Source organism: Plectropomus leopardus, chromosome 3 (assembly GCF_008729295.1).
Source record: "Plectropomus leopardus isolate mb chromosome 3, YSFRI_Pleo_2.0, whole genome shotgun sequence".
NCBI classification, from domain to species: domain Eukaryota; kingdom Metazoa; phylum Chordata; class Actinopteri; order Perciformes; family Serranidae; genus Plectropomus; species Plectropomus leopardus.
The window spans coordinates 11,176,537-11,197,081 of NC_056465.1; the positions used below are offsets into that span (position 1 = coordinate 11,176,537).

Genomic DNA, 20,545 nt, shown 5'->3' on the forward strand with positions numbered 1-20,545 from the left:
GCAGTGATTAAATTATGTAATTCGGTTAGATTAAACAATTAACCTAATTAACTCTGACTGTGTGTCTTCCCCTACCTTGCAGGTGAACATCTGGGAATGTGTCCTCAGGGTCCAACATGTTGTACCAGCACCATGGAGGAGAACCTGGGCAGTCTGAGCGCACAAGAGACCGAGGGACTGATCAGAGAGGCTGGCAGGTCGCTGCAGTCTTCCTTCAACGCTCTCCACAGGAGCTTCGACTGTAAGTAGGGTGTGTCTTTGTGTGTGTGTGTTTGCAGGATAGATGCTCATTACTGACTGAGCTCAACACCAAGGCTTCAGCAACAGGCCCAGAGGAGTGTGACATTAGTATGTTGTATATTTGTGAATTTGTGTTTGGTACAAGCTCTGACTGTGCTCAGCGCTCAATAATGCAGCTTCGCGTGTGCGAGGGAGGATGTGTTTGTGTCCTGTGCGTCAAGGGGACCCCTGACTGGGTGTTATAATGAGAGCAGAGTCAGCCAGACACAATGAAACGTGATAAGCCGATCCCCTGATCTCGAAGGGGCACACACACACACACACACATACACACACAAACAGAGGGGTGTCCCCCAGGGCAGTGGCTGGTTCAACTAATGAGCAGTTGACCCACTGAGGAGCCAAGGCTGCAGATCACTGCACATCAGAGAAAGAAAGGGATGGAGGGAGGAGGAAAAGAAGGAAAGACTGAGAACTGCCTCTGCTAACAACAGGGGGATAGACAAATGCGGCAAGTGAGAAATGTGTCATTATGAAGGTAAAAACAGTCAAAATGAAAAATGAAAAAAGTTGAAATATGGAGCAGGAGGAGGAGTTGTCAGAGGAGGAGGAGGACAGTATTATTAGTCTCAAGGCAGCAGGCCACCTCAGTAGCAGTAATGTGGCCGCCCATCTGGTTGTGGTTAAATCAGGCTGGCACTGGTCCACAGCCTTTGAAGCACGAGGGAAAAGCCCAGACCCATATACTGCAGAGACAACGAGCTGACTCTCTTATTCTTTCAGTTTGACCTCTGTATCGCTTTGTATCCATCTGGCTCCAAAAACATTTCAAAGGACCCTTTAAAAATCTTTATAAAGTGGGCAGAAATTTTAAAAAGTGCACCCAAAGCCATTGTCTATTTATATGCTTGGCCTAATTCATTCTTCAAAGGTATTTCAATTGTGATTTATTGAATATTTTTTTAATAAAATAAAATGACATTTAAAGCTGCATTAATCAATATTTCTCAGCAAACAATGGATCAGATGACTCTGTGTAATAGGTTACTCATAGTGACAAACCCACAGAGGATTATCACCCGAATGTGCAGATCCCTTCAGCTGTAAAGAGCGCTTTAAGTTTGAGTTTTATGACCATTCTCTCTTTGCTTTTATTAGAGATGATAACCCCCAGAAAGCTACCTACTCATCACCAAACAGCTCATAAACAAAAGTTAGCAGCTTGTGAATGTAGTGGAGCATTTAGCAGCTAAATAGCTGACATTTTTCTCAGGAGATAGCGACAACAAAAACAGAATGAAAAAAGAGATTGATTATTGGACTTTCATTAGTCAGGTAGACAGAAACACATCTCCAATTAAAAGCTGATGTTTCTGTTTGTCTGCAGATGTGTAAAAAGGGAACTATTCAGCCGCACGTTAACCATATGAACTTTGCAAAGCAGTATGTAATTTCTGTTGTTTTCTCCCTCTTTTCTATTACTTTTCTGCTTTTCATCTAATCTCCTTCTATCTTTCCTTTGTCTATTGTCCTTCCTTTGTCTTTTCTTCACCTCCAGCTTATTTCATTGAGCTGCATGGTCGCTCCGAGCGCTCCCTCCAGGAGGCGCTGTCTCCACTCGGCCCCCTGTACTCCCAGAACACTCGACTTTATGCAGACCTCTACACAGACCTGCGACAGTACTACCGGGGCTCGGCTCTCAACCTGGATGAGACCTTGTCTGAGTTCTGGTCCCGCCTCCTGGAGCGCACCTTTAAAATCTCCGCCCCGACAGATGTGAGTAAAGAAGTTCAACTAAAAGACTTTATGCCACAAATTGAATGAGAGACTGCTGAAAAGATGCCATAGTTGAAACCATAGCATTGGTCTGATTACTGAGATGAGAGGGGAGATACGAGGTCATAATGTGTCAGTCTCAGTTATATTTTTGATGTTTAATAATGCCAAAGTTACAATCATTTTAATAATACTGAAAGTTATTTGGATGGTATTACTTTACTGTAAACAAGTTGATCTTACATTTAAAAAAAACTAGTAAATTGATTGCCTTAAAAACATGTCTGTAAACATAATTATTATGTTTAATTATAAGTGTAATCGGCTTAGATACTTTTTGGGTTTACTCTAAGTTAGATCAACTTGTCAGATTTTATAGTGTTGAGATCGACACGATTGAAGGATTTTGTGAACTAGTACTCCTGATCCATTCAGCTGTTAGCTGAACTGCATCTCTTCAGTTCCTGCTTTTGCTCTGGCTCATAAAGAGAACAAACATTTGCAAAGTGTCTATTTTTAGATAAATCACCTGCACTGTTTGGCTTCTGTTATTACCCTTAAATGCATAACCAGAGCTGATTTCTGTTCTACGAATGTCGAGAAAAAAGCATTTTAAAATCCCTCACAAATGACATGCTTCACTGAGGTGTCTGAAAGATTAAGAAGCCGATCATGTAATCACAATGTCTTGGACTTGCATCTGGCGTGGGATCACTGTTGCTGTCTTTTGCTGTCTTTTATGCTCTTCTTCCATTTACTGTAAGCTCTTTACTGCATGCTATCTTATGAAGGAACAAATGTCCATAAGATCACTAATAATAACAAACTTCTTTTTTCTTATTTCGCCCCTGTCACCTTTGTCTGGCAGGTCAACCTGTCAGAGGACTACCTTGAATGTGTAGCTAAGCAACAGGAGACGCTCCGGCCATTTGGAGATGTCCCACGGGACATGAAGGCGAAGCTGATACGGGCTTTTGTCACAGCCAGGTCGTTTGACCAGGGGCTGATAATCAGCGGAGAGGTGGTCAGGAAGGTCTCACAGGTGAGTGTGTGTGTGTGTGTGTGTGTGTGTGTGTGTGTGTGTGTGTGTGTGTGTGTGTGTGTGTGTGTGTGTGTGTGTGTTTATGAGATGTAACAGGAGAGACACAATGAGTCAGACAGAGAGAGACAGGATGAGTTGTTGGTGTGAGAGAAACTGAGTTCAAGAGTCAGTGTTTGTGTCTTAGAGAGAATCGTGTGTGTGTGTGTGTGTGTGTGTGACTGTGACTGTGACTGTGAGACTGAGGCCTGCTGGGCTGCGTCCCAGGAAAGCACATATGATGGATGTTTGGTCGGCACACCCTAACTGTCAGAGAAAAAGTCTCCACCCTAAAAAATGAAAAACACAAAGATCATCAAAAATTAAGCGTCAGACGTTGCCATCAGAACAAAGCTCTCATTTGGACAGATGACAACAGTGTTGTCAAATTATGGGTGTGATGATGTTTTTTCAGCACTTGATGCAGTTTTTTCCCCCTAAAGCTCGGAGACGCAGTGTTGTCTGATGTGACTTTGCACTTGTTTTTTTTCTGCATGTACTGTTATAAAAAAGTCTATTGTTAATGCTTGACGTAACTTTTATGGTCACAACAACATTCGTACACCCTTTTTTTTTCTCATTCATGCCTTGTAAGCCAGGTTTATTGTATAAACTTCATCCCTATTTTGCAATTTAAAGGACCATACCTGTGATTTTTTTTTCATGTTCTAACCTGTTTTCTATAACTCACATCACAGCTCATTATGTTGAAAAATATTCTGCTGAAATTTGTGTATTTTTCCATACAGTTCCAGGCATGGACTAGCTTCTATTCAGCTGTGCAGTCTATCACAGTGAACATCATGTCTGCATTCATTTTTGTCAAAGCTACATTATCGTTCTGCGTGCAAACTATTCCCATCAGCACTTAAACCACATTACCACACAACGATAATGTAACGTTGACACAAATTAATGCAGAGTTGATGCTGACAGTGATGGATTATATACAACTCGAGCAGCTTTCAAAAGTCAGCGGACTGATTTTTGTAATGCATGATGCAGCAGTTGGAAAATGCATCCAGATATCTTGCACTATGCAATTTTTAAAAAAAGTTAATAGTTTAAATCTTAAAAATATATTGTTGTGGTCCCTTAACTACATGTGCTCATCTGTGCGTGGCAGTGGTAAAATAACTCCTCTGTGGAACCGGACACCTTTTATGACTTGAGTACAGGAGAAGCTGACGGTGTAACAGAAACCTTGTTCTGTATAAAGACAGACAAGAGGGGCCATCATGGCTTTCTTGTTCAGGTTTTGTTCTCTATAACTGTTGCAACACCGCCCTCTACTGTTTTTATACTACATGGCCTTTAAGGAGCAAGCTCCCTATTGTGAGGAAAACAGACAGGTATATATAAAACAGGTTTCATTTTTTTCTTTTTTTGACATTTTATCGATTTGTTTTTCTTCACAAAAGTTATGAGACAGTCAACTTCATTTAGGTAATTTTACAGAGTAAACCATTTTCCATTTCTTTTAACAGTTAATAGTTTTAACAAGCAACAACATAAAAACAAAAAACAAGAAAATTAAGAAAAAAATAAAGAAAAACAAAACAAACAAAAAAATAAAAAATACAACATGGGGTGTTGAGAATTTGAGATAAATTAATAGAAGTAAAAACAGAGGGTTGAATCATATTCAAACAAAAGACGGGATAAATATAATAAAACAGCTTTCAGCTTCCCTTGCAGCTCACAGGACAGAATTTAGACACCTAGAGTGTACTAATTTACGAATTTATGAAAACTTTATTGTCCACAAATGTGGGAATTTGCCTTCAGTTTCATCCTATAATACATAAAAGACACAAAATAGATATAAGACATGCCCTAAAAACATAAAAACATAAAATAAAAAAAGGACAGCAATGCATTTCATGTTAAAAGTATAAAATAGGTCTCAGCGAAACACATTCGAGCAGATCTAATGACAAAGAAAATCACTCTCAGTCACACATTTATAATTGCAAACTCAGTGTTTGGGAAATAAGGGAGGTTACCTTCGCTGAGATAAGGTGTACTGGAACAAGGAACAATTGTCTCTTCTTCCCAGCAACAGCGAGTTTCCTCACACACAAATGAAACTTCCAAGGACAGTTGGTCAGATGATTAGCACAAGTTCAAATGAGTTAACTTCAGGACAAATCAAAAGTTAATATAAGATGATTTAGGTAAATACATATGGTAAATACAAGGTGATCAAAGTGAATATATAAGGTAAAGGACAATTTTCCCTCTGGCCATACTATGGCAATCACTTATTTGCAAAACTAGTATCAATATCAGTAAGAGCACACATTTACATGTTGCATGATGCAAACACTTCATGATGTGACCACTAAAAATTAGCATTAGCTGTTTTTATATATGTTTTTACTGTATATATTTATATAGAGTCTATGGTAAGGAAGAATATAGAAGCTAAACTGCCAATTCGCAAGGCAAATTTTGAAGTATCCCACAACAGTTCAATCAAAGGTGAGAGGAAGAAAGTGGACTAAACTTTCACCATGTTAAAACACTTTTAACATCATTTTCAGGTAATTTTCTTTCTTCCTTTTTTTTTCTTTTTTTGTTTTTTTAATAATTTCTTGCTGATTTTAAGGTCATTTCTTTTTTGTTGCTAATTGCCTTTTTTTCCATGCTTTTGAAAGAAATCAAGCCAATTTGTTTATAATGGTTAAATGTTCGTCTTTCACAACTGGCCTAACTGTCCTGTCTAACCTCTGCAGGTTCATTTGAGTCCAGAGTGCATGAAGGCCCTGATGAAGCTGGTCTACTGCCCCCACTGTCGCGGCATGGCCTCAGTTAAACCCTGCTCCAACTACTGTTCCAACGTGATGAAGGGCTGCCTGGCGAACCAAGCTGACCTGGACCCCGAGTGGCAGAACCTTATAGGTGAGATTCACTCATTAAAGTAAGACACTGTCGATAAAGCTGGGGATAATCCGGATTTTCCCAGAAGGCAGAGTGGATACCTGGGACAGACGTTGGGACTCAGGCAAGAGCTGCTCGTATGAACAGATTCATTCTCATGTGGCACACAGGAATGATGAGAATTTGTGGCACGTACCAGTGCACCCATACTAGGTTACAGTCGGTCTTAATCCACAGTGGAAACATTAACATTTGACTGGAAATCATAACTTAATTTGAATGACTTAATAGTTTGACCCTTTGAAACCTGAGCAAACAGGCCTAACTTGTTTCAAGAACATAAGTAAATGTTGTGTTCATCATGTCTTCCCCTGTTCTGTAGTGTACCGCATCACTAAATTAAAAAAAAGAAAGAAAAAGGCATTGAGCAGCTTTATAAATAATACCCCAAAATTAGCATGAAATTAGTCAAAATTACAAGAAAATTTCCTGAAAATTAGCACACAAAAAAGTTTTTAAAAAAATAAATAAAAATAAAAAACAAAACAAAGAAAGGACCTTAAAAATAATTTGAATAATTACTTTTTTGGACATTTTTCTCCTTTTTTTGGTTAATTTTCTAGAAATTTACTCTCTCTCTCTCTTCTTGTTCAGGTTATTTTTTTGTCATCTTTTACTAGTTTTTTGCAATTTGTAAGACATTCCTTGCCAAGTTGCTTGGTTTCAAAAGAAATCAAACCAATTTGCTCAGGGTTTTAAGGTTTAAAGATCTTAGATGCTTGTGAAAGGCATCTGAATGCGGCACAAGAAAACTGAAACTGATCCAGGTTTCAAAGGGTATATATATATATATATATATATTTGTAGTGACTTTGTAGCAAATCAAGTTTTGTTGAATTCATTCAAAAATCCTTGTTTCCATTCAGACACCATGATCCAGGTGGCCTCTAGCTTCAGCACGGAGCCCAGTCTCGATGTGGTTCTCTCCTCCATCCCTGCTCGGATCTTCGAGGCTGTTCGCTACCTGCAGGAAAACATGGACGCATTCACTGCAAAAGTAAGCTTTCTCACTTTGTCTCATCACTCACTACATCTCCCCGGGAGCATTTTATCTCCAGTTAGATGCCACCTGAAGTTTGCAATCATGCACCTTCAGAGTTATATGTCAAACCGTTCACCTCTTTATGAGATTGTCCCCTGGTCAAATATCATTTATAAAAATGCAAAATCAAAATTATTATCCTCAAGGAGTGCTTACCTTGAGGATACTTGATATAAAGCTCAACAATATGTTTCAACAGCAACTGGCTCTACCTCTCACCATGACATTTTATTGGCTTTATAGATGCATCCTTCAAATAAGGCTTGGCAGCGTTATGAAATTGCAGTGCTCCCATAATTTAACTGATGAATATATCAATGTCCGTTTATTGGACAAGCAGTGAGTGCAGTTACCAACAGTCTTGGCCTTGCTTTCAATGCCAAGCTGCTCCATACTTACACTTCCATAAGTGAAATTTATTTTAGAACTATGTGTAGTATTTCTATTAATATAATATCAGTGCTATGCTCTTGAACACATAGGCCATGTTCTAAAAAAATTAATCTGGCCAGGAAACCCGTATGGGGTAACCAGGAGCCCGATCATCCTCCCAGTTGAAACACGTGTCTCTGGCGACATCTAGTGGATTTGTTTAGTTCTCACAAAATGTTGCAATACACACAAAACAGAGATTTCTAAAGTTGTTTGATTTTACATGTTAGACTTCATAAGTTGACACTTTCTAGTACATGTTAGTGCTGATGTATGTCTATGTATGTGTGTGGGGTTTTTTTTACGTGTAGGTGTACCAGACATGTGGAACTCCAGGTGAACCAGGAACAGGAAGTCCCACCATCAATGAGCAGAGAAAGAAGAGCGGCTCCCTGACTGCATCAGAGTACAAACCCTCTCCAACCGCGGGGCTCAGACTGGAGATGCAGGTGTGTGTGCATATATATCTATACTGTAAGTTTAGGTACGCCTTAATCTTTGGATGGGTAAAGATCATTTTGGAGGCATGGGAAACAAAGAAGAGCAGACATGTGGATTTGAAAAATAAAGCCAACACAGTTTTTGTTATTGTTATTTTCATGTGGTTTTACATGAATGACTTTAGTGTGCTGCGAGATTTGTATTTGATGTTCATGGTAAAGATGAAATGTTTTAAAAGCGGGGACATGGTTATTTTAGGATGAGCTGTAGCATTGATTTTTTTTTGTCTATGAAAAGATGTATTTTTCAGAGAGAACAAATTAATTCCTTAACAATGTTTGCGCAACGTATTTTTGTACATGAATACTACATCTCAGGTTGTTAATGTAGATGTTGTCATGGTGGTAGGTCTCATTTCAACATTTCGGGGGCTGTGGACAAATATGGGGTGGGCTATGAATCTTATTCTAGAAAAATCTTGAGCATAAAAAGCATTGATTTCCTGTATTCTGGTGAATTTATATGCACCGGGGTTGTGTCTTTTTCTGCATCATTTTATGGTGGAAATGTTTTTTTGTAATTCTGTTGGGGGAGACAAAGACATGTTCTAAATTTTGAGTTGTCCCCTGCATCCCCTATTTAATGTGATTTAAAACCTATTGTTGCTTGTTTTGGACAACCTTAGACTTGTAAAACTAAAATATTGTCTCTGTCCTCAGGTGTCAGAACTGTCCAGTAAGCTGAGGGAGATGCGGCAGTACTGGATACAGCTCCCTGTGGCACTTTGCAGCAAGCTGGCAGCAGGAGGTACCGGTCAGGATAAATGCTGGAACGGCATAACTAAAGCCAGGTGAGTCAGAAATCTGCTTCTTTAAAACGCCGCCTGTCACTGACCAATCAAAAGCTTGTTTAACCCTTTGTAACCTGAGCAAATTGGCTCAATAATTTTCAAAGACATGGGAAGCAATGATCAAATTGAGAGGAAATGGCCCCAAATTAGCAAGAAATTAGTAAAAAGTACAAGAAAATTATCTGAAAAATAGCACTAAAATAAAACAAAAAAAAATAAAAAACATGAAGTCAAAAACAAAAACAAGCAAGGAAATTATCAGGAAAAAAGTCCTTAAAATCATTTCTTATGTAGCAATATCTTTAATATGTAATTACGATAATTATATTTAAGTGTTTTGCACATTTTCTACAGATTTTCTAAAATATAACTTTAAATGTACTAATCACTTGCATTTCTTGCCAAGCTGCTAATTGCCATTCATTCCATTTTTTCAAGAGAAAATTCAAAGGTTTAAATACCTTTAAAAAACATCTGAATACAACACAAGAAAAGTGATGTGGATCCAGGTATCAAAGGGTTAAATGTGACTTAAAGAAACAGTTTCATCCATCTTACTGTATCTTCAAACCCCCAAATGCCCCTCTGATCCAGACTATACATGGTCATGGTTTAACATTAACATATTAGTTTAGTATATCTGTTCATGTCCATTTTTGAAGCGTTTTATGAGTCATGACTGCTGATGCATCATGTGTGTATTTATTCCAGAATTTTATGCATTTCTGATTTCAATCCTTGAACTCATGTTGATGTTCCCAGAACCAACAACTCCCCCATCCTCCAACAGAAAAATGGATTGTAGAGTGTTGAATAAAATGTTTTCAAGGTCTGAAATCTGTTCAGCACAAATTTCATTCAATCAGAATGGAAACCAGATACATTACACAAAGAAAACGCTTGTCATTTGGTGCTTAAAAGCTTAAAGAGACTTCTGAGGTCAGGAGTACACAACAAGGAGAGGAGGCAACTTGCATCTGAAGAAGATGCTATGACAAAGGTCAGTTCTCTTCTCGTTGAAGGCCATTTGTGTCCTTTGTGTCACAAGAAAAGAAGCGACAAGCTATTTCTTCTCAGACAAACTGAAAACTGCAGTGAATGGAAATTAATTTGAAGGTGTTATGAATTGACTTCTCTTCCACACACAGCCTTTCAGAAGCCTGCAGAGATTCACATCGTGCAACACGAGCAGTTATGACCACCCTCCAGCCTCCCTTAATCCATGTGTAAATGGATTATAGAACAATTTGATGCCATGTTTATATATATGCATGTCGTCTCACTCCCCATACACACACCTCGCATCTTTTAAAATGATTGGATCCAGCTAACTGATGAGATTTGTGCTGAGCAGAACACTCAGAAATATATGACAGTAAAAGGCCATGAAATATATATAGGTGTGCACGTATGCGTGTGTGTGTGTGAGAGAGAGAGAGAGAGAGAGACAGAGAGAAAGAAAGAAAAGTGAGAAAGGGAGAAATATAGATGAACTGCTGAAAGTGTGTGACAGATTAAGGAACTATGAAATGTGTCTCAGTCTGGCAGAGAGTGAATTATAACATCTTGAAACTATACAGCGACATCTTGTGGATTTCAGGAAAGCTCAATAAATGTCACACAAAATTACAACTCATAAACACTCAGAGTGAAAGACAAGGCATAGTGTTGAAATATAGAGCTTAAATAGGGTTATTTGAATTTTTAAGCAGCTTCAAGAGCATAAATTAAATCCCAACCCCAAGCACATGGTGCTTGTGTGTATGTGTAAATGTGTGTATGTACCTCTATCATTGTGAGGACAAAGAATGTTAAAACCTGAAGACAATTTGACTTCCTACATCTCATCCCATTTTCCTCTCACATCTTTGAAAGGACATTTGGGAAAAAAGGATAGCGTCACATTTGTATGCCATGGTAGCCATGGCTGCAGGCATTATGTTTTTTATGGGTTGTCTGTCCCATTCTTGTGAATGTGATATCGCCTTGACGTAATTTTTTCAAATTTGGCACAAACGTCCACTTGAGTAAACGATGAACTAATTAGATTTTGATGGTCAAAGGTTGCTGTGACATTACATGTGTCTCATTCTTGTTAACACGTTATCTCAAGAATGCATTAAGTGTATTTCTTGAAATTTGGCACAAATGTCCATTTTGAGTCACGGATGAACTAAGTAGAATATGGTGGTCATAGGTCAACATGATTGTGATGCCTCCATCACGTTCATGTTACATAAGATAATATAATATCTCAAACATTATATAATACAAACATAATATCTCAAAAAAACCTTTAAGGAATTTCTTTAAATTTGGCACAAATGTCCACTTAGACTCAACAGTGAACTGATTGGATTTTTATGGTCAAAGGTCAAGGTCAAAATCACTGTCACCTCACAAAATATGTTTTTGGCCAAGACTGTCTAATGCAATAAAATGATGAAGTGTTGACATTTTATATTGAAAAGTTTAAAAGTTAACATTACTGTAACTTGATAATGTTCTGCAAAAACACTTTATTGGCCATTATTAAGTGCTGTAACCCAGGAACAGAAGGGGAGACATTTGGTCAGACACTGAATTGGTGACATGGATCTTGGATGTCCGCCTTGAAACTGTGCTCATCGTATAGATCGTCTGTGCTGCTGGGAAAGGATGTGCGTAAATCATCCATATTTTTACAGACATGGATGTTAACTCTTGGAGAGACTAGAAAAGCGCTATACAAGTGCAGGTCCATTCACCAAGACGGCTAAGTTTTAGGTAGTAAAAAGCAGATAGCCCCGTCCTCATCTGTGCTTGAGGCTAGCAGCTGGAGGCTACATTTAGCATAGCACACCTGAATCTCCCATGGAACTGTCGGTGGTCAAGTTGCATTATGGGTAATGTTGGCCCCATGTTTTGACAAGGAAGTAGAAAGCATGAAATACAAAAGACTTGCTGCATTACTAGTTGCGCATCTTTTTTTTTTACTTTCAGTACTTACTGCAGCTGCCCCTAAAAGGTGCTTACTGTTGAATCAAGTATGTATACAATTGGGACATACTACTTCGTCATGACATTGTACCTTGAACTTTGACCCTCTTGTTCATATATCCTTTGCAGTCTACTTTGTGCAGCAGTCGATTTGATGTGTCTTCTGCTGTGCAGAGGACTGTGGGTCAGAATAGTCAAAAAAGCATGCTGTTCTGCAAAGGACATCCTGGTGTTTCTGGCATACTGTATTTGACATGTAGTATATTGGGACATATTAAATCTTTGTCTGGCATACTAAATTGTGAGGTACTGTGGTATTTGCACACACAAAATATGTTTACTTCTGCTGCATTAGTGTTGGTCCTGTAAGAAGGTAAAGAAAAAATAATGGGACATTTTCAACTTTATGAGTAACAGTAATATTAAGATGACTGTAATTGATTGTTTCTGTTATTATTGCTAAAAAGGTAAAAATAGAGAGGTTGGCCATTTGTATCTATATCTACAGTAGTGTGTATTATTAGTAATAAAGGGGGTAGGTATTATAAGTTTTTCCTGTTTCTGTTTGTTCATGGAATGTGTAGAGGTATTGTGAGAAAAAGTGTATCATGGGTTTTTGTTGGTGTTGTTTTGGAAATTAATCACCTAATATGAATATGAATATGAACATATTATTAGTCCAACAATGTTATTGGAGTGAAAACATAGGTGGGGTCCTCTTGTCACTGTGGGTCCTCACAACTGCAGTAGCACAAGCATGTGTGTGTTTGTTTGCTTGTGTGAGTTGTGTTTGTGTACTTCAGTGTACATCTGCTGACCAGGCGCTGTCTGCACAAAATGCCACATCTCATTTAGAAAATTGAAAACAGCTGTGCAGATTAACTGAGTGAGTGCGGCTTGCATATGTTTTCAAGTAAACAAAATATTCCCCAAATTACCCCCTCATTAACCAGATCATACCCCTACGATGACTACTTTTTTTTTTTTTTTTTACACCAGAACTGTTCTAATGATGTTTCCACTTGTTCTTTTCTCCTCTCCTCCAATCAGGTACCTTCCTGAGGTGATGGGCGACGGCTTGGCCAATCAGATCAACAACCCAGAGGTGGAGCTCGACATCACAAAGCCTGACATGACAATCCGGCAGCAGATCATGCAACTTAAAATCATGAGCAACAGGCTGAAAAACGCACTGGATGGCAATGACGTGGACTTCCAGGATGCAAGTGGGTCCCTTTCTACATTGTAATATTTGTTCCGTAAAAAGTATTTTTTAATGTTAATATGTTACACATCACACACTTTGGTCATTTTGTTATGTTTCTATCTTTCATAAACACAGCAGTCTCACACTTACAGTTATTTAATGGTCTCATTCCCCATGTAAAAGCAGAGCAAACACTCCCATGTAATGACTAAAAAAACAAATTAAAATATTGATTTTATTCATGAAGGTCAAATGATCTCCACTCAGTAATTAGCGCTTACTAACTGAAAGGTAGGAGCTTATCAGAACCAATCTAAAATGACATTTTTCTCCACAAAAACTTATCTCCTTCTCATTTAAAAAAAAAAGTAACAAAAAAATGCATTTCCTGCAGAAAATGCGTTTGAATGCTGACAGCTGAAATTGCAAGGAACTGCTGAAAAAACAGGAATCTTAATGCCAAATACATCCTGAAGTTAAAAACTGGCAGGGTTGGAAGCTGAACTAAGAAATTAATGTTTGGATATTTCAGTGGTTTCCGTAGCACAAGGTATGGAGTAGTAGTTAATAAAAAAACATACTTAAGAATGTTGAATTAAACAAAAATAACAAAGATTTGGGTCAGCATTCACACAGTTAACTATTTCATGTTAAAATGTTTTTATTTCTGTCTCTTTCTGATGACCTTCTTAGGTGATGACATCAGCGGCTCAGGAAGCGGGATGTGCGTAAGTGGCCACTGTTCTCGGAACAGACCGGGATTGTACTCCTACCCACCAGACAACAACCGTGTCAGAGGCGCAGCCGCGTCTCAAACCCGCCTCTCTGGCCTCCTACTCCTGCTCCCGCTCACCATCCTGCTGCTCCAGCGATGATGGACAGCCGCTGCCTCCATTCAGACTCTGAAGTCTAGAGGAGGGCTGAACCATGGGACTGGTGGGAGAGAAAGATTGGAACGTAACTTTGCCAAAAAATGAAAAAAGACATTTGGAGAAAAGAATGGACGACATTTTCTTTGAGCAAACGGAGCAAAACTTGACAGTGACAATGTTCTTTATTTAGTTTTGCTCAGTTTTAATGTCTTAGTTTGGGTGTGATTCAGTTTGTTGAGCTGGTTTCAATGGATTGTTGGACAAAGACGGAAGTTGAGGGAGGTGAAGAAGACAAAAAGAATGATGGTTGGGATGATAAAGATGATAGGGATATTGATAATGACTTATTAAAAACTCTATCAGGTCCATTTAGCTCCAGTTTCCAGGTGGCAGAGCTCAGTGAAAAAAATGTTTAGTGCCCTGATATGTGGTGCGTTCAACAAGGCTTTTTTTAATTTTATTTTGTTTTTTTGATCCCGAGTTGAGGTTGTCTACCTTTACAATGTGTGAGTTGTAAATGTTTGTGTACATTAGCTAAAAAACTGGCACCATATTGAGCCATGAATGTACAGTATAATACTATATTGGCAATGAACCCCCCCCATAATCTGTGATGTAGTCGTCCAGATGTTTCGGTGTGTGTTGGCATAAACGAATACATGTTGTGATTGCAAGATTTTCCCTCACTTTTACAGTATACCCAACCATTTCAAAGGAAAAAAGGAGATTGCAATTTTTTTTAAACAACTCATCACCCTTGAAAAGAAATGAGCAGTCACGTCTAATCACTTGTAAACAAGCACAGACAAGCAGTTTTCTTTCCTGCAATGAAGACAGAAATCTGCACATTATTCTGACACTTCTGGTTGCAATAACCTCAAAAATCCCCTCAGAGAACATTTTATGATGCAGTAATGCAAGAGAGGACTCCTTGTTGAACGCACACCTGCGTTAAGTAAATGAAGTCTTAGAAGCAACACAGTGGCTGATATATAGTCGATAAAAACCAAAGCACTTATTAAACTAAACAATTTTTTACATTTTCTGACAGCAGATGACGCCCCGGGTTCGGTTGTGACAACCCTCTCTTTAGGTTTTTTAACTGCATAATGTTAAAGAAAAAAAATGCATCAGTGAGAAAACAAAGGTTTTGTACATATAGTACAGGAGGTGTGCAGAATATTGAGGACATGTATACATTTGCCTGGTGATGCATAATTTACTCGGCATGCCTTTCTTTCCGTCTACACTACTACTCTGGTACATAAGGGAGTCTTGATTCACACAGGTCTCTTGCACATACACACATGTACACACACTGAGGTTGTGTATTGAGCTTTTGGTCCATCAGTGTATTTTATCACACATTTCATTCATTAAACTCTGTTTGACTGTAGCAGTGGATTTTGCCATGTACATTTTGATTATACACATAAAAGGTCAAAACTCTATAATGTCTTTGTGGCTCTGGATGCAACACAATCCCCAGAAAAAAATGTTGGCTTTGTATGTTTCCGCAAACCACTGATAAGTTACAATTGCACGTTTTTATCTCAAATATTTTTAAATGGTGTTTTTCAACAAAAAATAATGGACATAAGTGCTGTGATGTCGGTCATTGGTTTTGAAGCCTTGGGTTTGGCATTTTTGCCGTTGCAATCTTGCTTTTTTTAGCCAGAAGTGACTACATTTGGACAAGATTGAAGCTAGAGATCAAAACCGTTTGTTGTACCAGGCTGTAAACACGTTGATTTTGCTGTAAAGTTGGACGTTGTAACATGGGGGTCTATGGGATTGAATCGCTTCTGGAGTCAGCTTCAAGTGGCCATTCAGCGAACTGCAGTTTTTGGCACTACCGTGTTGGCTTAATTTTTCAGCTCCGAGGTTGCAGCTTTCTTAAAATGCATGGTTTTTGGGGCACAGTATCGGCAGGAAAAGCAGTAATGTCTGTAAAAAAACAACCGCTGGAAAACTGCTGGTCATTACAAAATACCCATGTTTTGTGCAGAAAAAAAAGCTGGAAAAACACACCAGTGATTCTCTAAATCACAGCCAGCTTTGTTATTAGGCTAGCTGTTCTCGAACATTGGTCTGCAGTGGTCTGCAGCATAGCAGTCATCTTGCCTTGGTGTCACACACTCCACCGTCCCCTCCACCTCCAGATGACAATATACTACATCACTTTTTTTCTCTGCAGTAATATACAATACCAACATTTTCCTCTGGTGTCTGAGCTGCTGGATGGAGCTTTCTGAAGCTCAAGAAAATAAGATGTCATTGGGAAGTCATCAGCTTGGTAGTGGAGGCAAAAAAAATTAGAACAGAAAGGTTATAAACTGGGCCATCATGTTTGAAAAATGTGTCTTTTTAACTGAAAGGGAAGTTTAAACAAAGTTATTCTACCAAGTTTTACTACAGCAAATGTAGTATTGGGTGTTTATGGACCTTGACTCATACTAGAGACTAAAAGTTGGCATACCTCTGCCTCTGCAGCTTCATTTTTTTTTTACCATTCTCTGGATGGTTTACCACATCAGCCAAGACAATATGCATTGGTGATGGTAAAAAGTCATGTTCTCCTCCAGGTTAGGCCAAGCAGTGAGATAATAATAAAAAAAACCAACAACAATTACTTTCCAGTTTACTTAATGTTGAAGTTCATGGTATAGCTTGGAAGTCTGAAAAGCAGCAGGCACTCTGATTGCAAGTTAATAAAAAGTCTTCAACATGGTATCTTGATATCCTGATGACGAATGTTTAAGTCGAAATACATTGGTCATCCATGTGAAAGCAAAGCATTTCACATGGATAAAGCAAAGCATTTAAAGCACCCTGATGCATGCTTTTCAGGCTGCCAACCTTTACCATGGACTTCTACTTTAAGTAAGCTGGACTGTCATTGTTATTACATAACGGTGATTCATGTTCCACGAAGGACGGATTCTAATGACTTTGTTTTTCTTGAAAAACTCAACTTGCCAGCTGCACTACAGCTATAAATAAAGATATAAGTCTTGGTACCAGGCACCGAAAAGCCTCACATTGCCCTGCTGGAGAAAAACGGGGCCATGTGCTGTGTGTGGGGATGACAATCCTGCACCAGTCAGGGGGTTTGGAGTTAATGAATGATTTATTCTCCTGATGCATATGAAGCAGAGCAGCGGGCACAAACACAAAGAGTTCACTTCACAAGTTTCTGTCTTTAAATGATGGAAAAGTCGTGAATGTTTCAGTGTACAGGGCTCACATTTCATTTCTCAGCATCTTGACTATCTGTGGCTGAGCAGACCTGATCTGAACATCTGTCCTTTTTCTACATCACGTGTCTTTTCCCTTAAAATGTGTCTCATTCTGTAATTGTGAATGATGTGACGGAAGAATCTGAGCTTTCAGTTTCACTGAGATGTGGGAGGGCATGTGTAGCAGCCACAGTCTACCACGCTGTTGATTTTACTTGTCTAGACATGAAGAAGATTAATCGATGCCCATCTCTCTGAGCTGAGCTGTCTGTCCATGACCACCATGTCGAGTCCCGCGGGTGAGAGATATCTTTTTACAAAAGGTGCCATAACTCTTGCTGCACAAATTCCAAAAATGTAACTTAACTCTAGGGACAGCTTAAACATAATTGTTGTGCTTCTGTGGCAGACAGCAGGACTATAATCGATTTTTGGGTCTCCACCTGTGGTTTATGAAGAAACAGACTCAGTGCTAATGTGTTTTTTTGAAGATGTGACTGCTTTCAAATGCCCCCAACTGCTGGCTTTAAGATAAGAAGCATCCCCATCTCTTTGTCTGCTTTTCACTAACACACAACTCTTTAAGATAATGTGTACAAGGACGCAAGAGCCACTGAATAAAGGTGATTGTCATAGTGGTACATGGTGTGGTGTCATGAAAGCTACTGACAAGTTAAATGTCATGTTGAGAAACTGCAAATTGACTTCCAGGGCCGGGAAAAATGCGGTGTCACAGCAATGATCTGCACTGTCATGTTGTCAAGCAGCTTTTTCCCCTTTATACAGACAGAGGAAGAGACAGGAAGCTGCATGAGATGAAGGAGGCGGGAGAAAGGACAGAAACTTCAAGAGTAAATTGATCCAAGGCCATTGGGGGCTGAGATGTATCTAAGTTTTCAAACTGCAGTTGTCATTAAAACTTTCAGATTGTTGTTGGCCAAAAAAACTTTTTTTCGTATTTCTTTTTCACTTTTTCTATAGTACTGCTACTAGGGATGCGTCTGTCCAACTTTTTCTATCCTCATAACAATTCCAATGCCTCTACTCTGCCAGTACTGAGCATCATTTTGATACAGATGCTCTATTTTCTCCCAAATTTAAAATCCCCATTGTGTGGAAACCCATTGAAAACTTTTTTTTTTGTGTAAGATGACATGATGGTGGGGGAGTTGTGACAGAATGAATGTAACGTACTGCAAATAAACTTTATTTAATGTCACCAAGGAGGAAATTCTGCTGCCTTTAGGTAATTAATCTTTTTCCTCCATCCACTGTCCTGCCTGCAGGATACTGGAAATATGAAGAATTTTTACTGACTGCAAAAGGAATTCAATATTTCATAGATATGAGCATGTACTGAGTGTATTGATATATCTTTTTGGGGAGTCACTTTCAAAAAGAGGCCCCATTCAAGGGAAGTCCAAACGTTATGTCTCAAAATTATTGTAATCAAAAACTTTCTTTGTTTTGATTTTTTCTTTTTTTTTCTGATTAATTTGACTGATTTCTTTCAAAAACATGGGAAGAAGAAGTGACCCAAAAAAAGGAAAGAGAAGCGGCAAAACAAAAACATTTTTTTTTATTCTAGATATTTTTCCCTCGTCATTTAATACATTTCTTTCTTTGTTTTTTTCTCTCTTTTTTAAGTCATTTTTAAATTCCCTTTTGATATTTTTTTGCAGTTTTATGGGACAATTTATACCAAGTTGTTGATTGCCTTTTTCCATGTTTTTGAAAGAGATCCCATTTCAAAGGTTTAAAAAATTGCTTGAGGCGTCTGACACTGTGCGAGAACAGAAATGTCTTTTTAGGTTTTAAAGAGTTAAATGCTCACAGAGAGATTGGGAGGTTACCTAATTAAAGACCCAGCACACCCACACAGGTGTTTTCACTCACCTTGACTGATTAGGCCGCTGTGTTGAGGTAATCAAAGGTAAAGCTAAATAGACTGCAGCCGTGATTAATGTCGGGATATACACCTGTTTATCTTGCTTACCAAAGTATCTGCTGTGCAAAAGGCCTCTTAGAATGATTAAGGTGTAAGCTGTCACAATCAAACAGGTAATGCAAAAGGAACTGAAGTCAATCCGACAGCCTGCGCACACTGTTCTGAGAGGAGGCCTTTTTAGTCAGAATAAGTGAAAAGGTGTGTAGGTGAAACAAATGTCTGTACAGACTTTAATGTGCATGGTCAATATGAACAGTTATCTGGGAATTTCAAACCAGAAACCTATAGTAAGTGTTGCTGAAAGAATCCAAAGAATAAATTCTAAAAATCTACAAAAAGCAGTCTAAAGATGCTTAGTGTAGCAGTGTCTGGCTTTGAGAGTGATTTCTGGACACATTCTCTTTCGCTTCAACCACCACCTTGCATAGACATGATAGGTTACATCTGCACAGATGTTTAGGTCAATAATTTTTCCCATAAGACCTCTTTTTTGGGATCTTAAGATCATGTACATATTTAATTGAGCCATTCTCCTAAAAACTTTTGATGGACCTGTTGGGGTGGAACAATTTACACTTTCATCACTTTATTGGCAGATGAATTTTGATGACCTCACCATACCTCTTAGCCAGAAAAACAGAAGACACCAGTAGGAGTGTGCACTTAGCAAAATCAAGTCATTTTATGTAAAATTATATCGATCAGCTGCATCACCAGGCTAAAAGACTGCTGAAACACTTGTTGATTCATTTGAAGTCAGATTTTGCATTGCTCAAGTTTAGTGATTTCACCAAATCTTAGACTTGTCACACAAGTCTTTTCCCAGCACACCACGAATTTTCTATCTCGCCCGTATCTGGAAGTTGTTGAGGTTATTGCTGGTTTCTTAACAGTCTCAGTTAACAGAACATTAATTAATAATGTGACTTCCTGATCACAATAAATGCTGAAAACTAGGGGTGTGATGATCCATCGATCTGAATCAACATATTGATTCAATGATCAATGCAAAAGTGAAAACGTCAATCCATATCATCTTTAGGATATGCCTTTATTTTGACATTCTCTGTTGACTGCAGATTAGTGCACTATAATACAGTATATTTAAACAGCGCTGCTGCAGATGATAGAGGCAGCCAAGAGAAAGACTATGAAGATAGCTATTTACTTGGGACAAAGTCAGTAGAGTAGAAATATTTTGGAGATCAGAGAAAGTATCGACAGACAAAGCACCTCATCAGTAAAAAATTATGTTATGGGATTTTTTATGTTTAGAACTTACTTTGCGCGATTCTTAAAAATTCCAAAAACTCCTTCCATTTCTGTCATTAACCGTTTGAAACTTACCAAATTGGCTTGATTTCATTCAAATACACGCAAAATGGTAAAAAGCAACATAACAAGAAACGACCCAAAAATTCTACACAAGAAAAGAGTAAAAGATTATATTAAAATCGCCTACAAAATAGCAAAAAAAAAAAAAAAAAAAAGGGGGGAC

The 20,545-nt window shown here is 38.4% G+C and overlaps 1 protein-coding gene across 1 annotated transcript in view; it reads left to right on the forward strand.

The window, feature by feature from the left end:
- Positions 1 to 17,740, forward strand: part of LOC121941252 (glypican-1-like) — a 50,285-nt gene extending 32,545 nt beyond the window's left edge. Inside the window, exons 2-10 of the mRNA XM_042484008.1 lie at positions 83 to 241; positions 1,799 to 2,016; positions 2,885 to 3,058; positions 5,833 to 5,998; positions 6,904 to 7,034; positions 7,823 to 7,960; positions 8,672 to 8,802; positions 12,832 to 13,007; positions 13,682 to 17,740. Coding sequence (XP_042339942.1) covers positions 83 to 241; positions 1,799 to 2,016; positions 2,885 to 3,058; positions 5,833 to 5,998; positions 6,904 to 7,034; positions 7,823 to 7,960; positions 8,672 to 8,802; positions 12,832 to 13,007; positions 13,682 to 13,863 — 1,475 coding nt within the window. The 3' untranslated portion in view covers positions 13,864 to 17,740. The remainder of the gene's footprint in view (positions 1 to 82; positions 242 to 1,798; positions 2,017 to 2,884; positions 3,059 to 5,832; positions 5,999 to 6,903; positions 7,035 to 7,822; positions 7,961 to 8,671; positions 8,803 to 12,831; positions 13,008 to 13,681) is intronic.
- Positions 17,741 to 20,545: the final 2,805 nt, after the last annotated feature.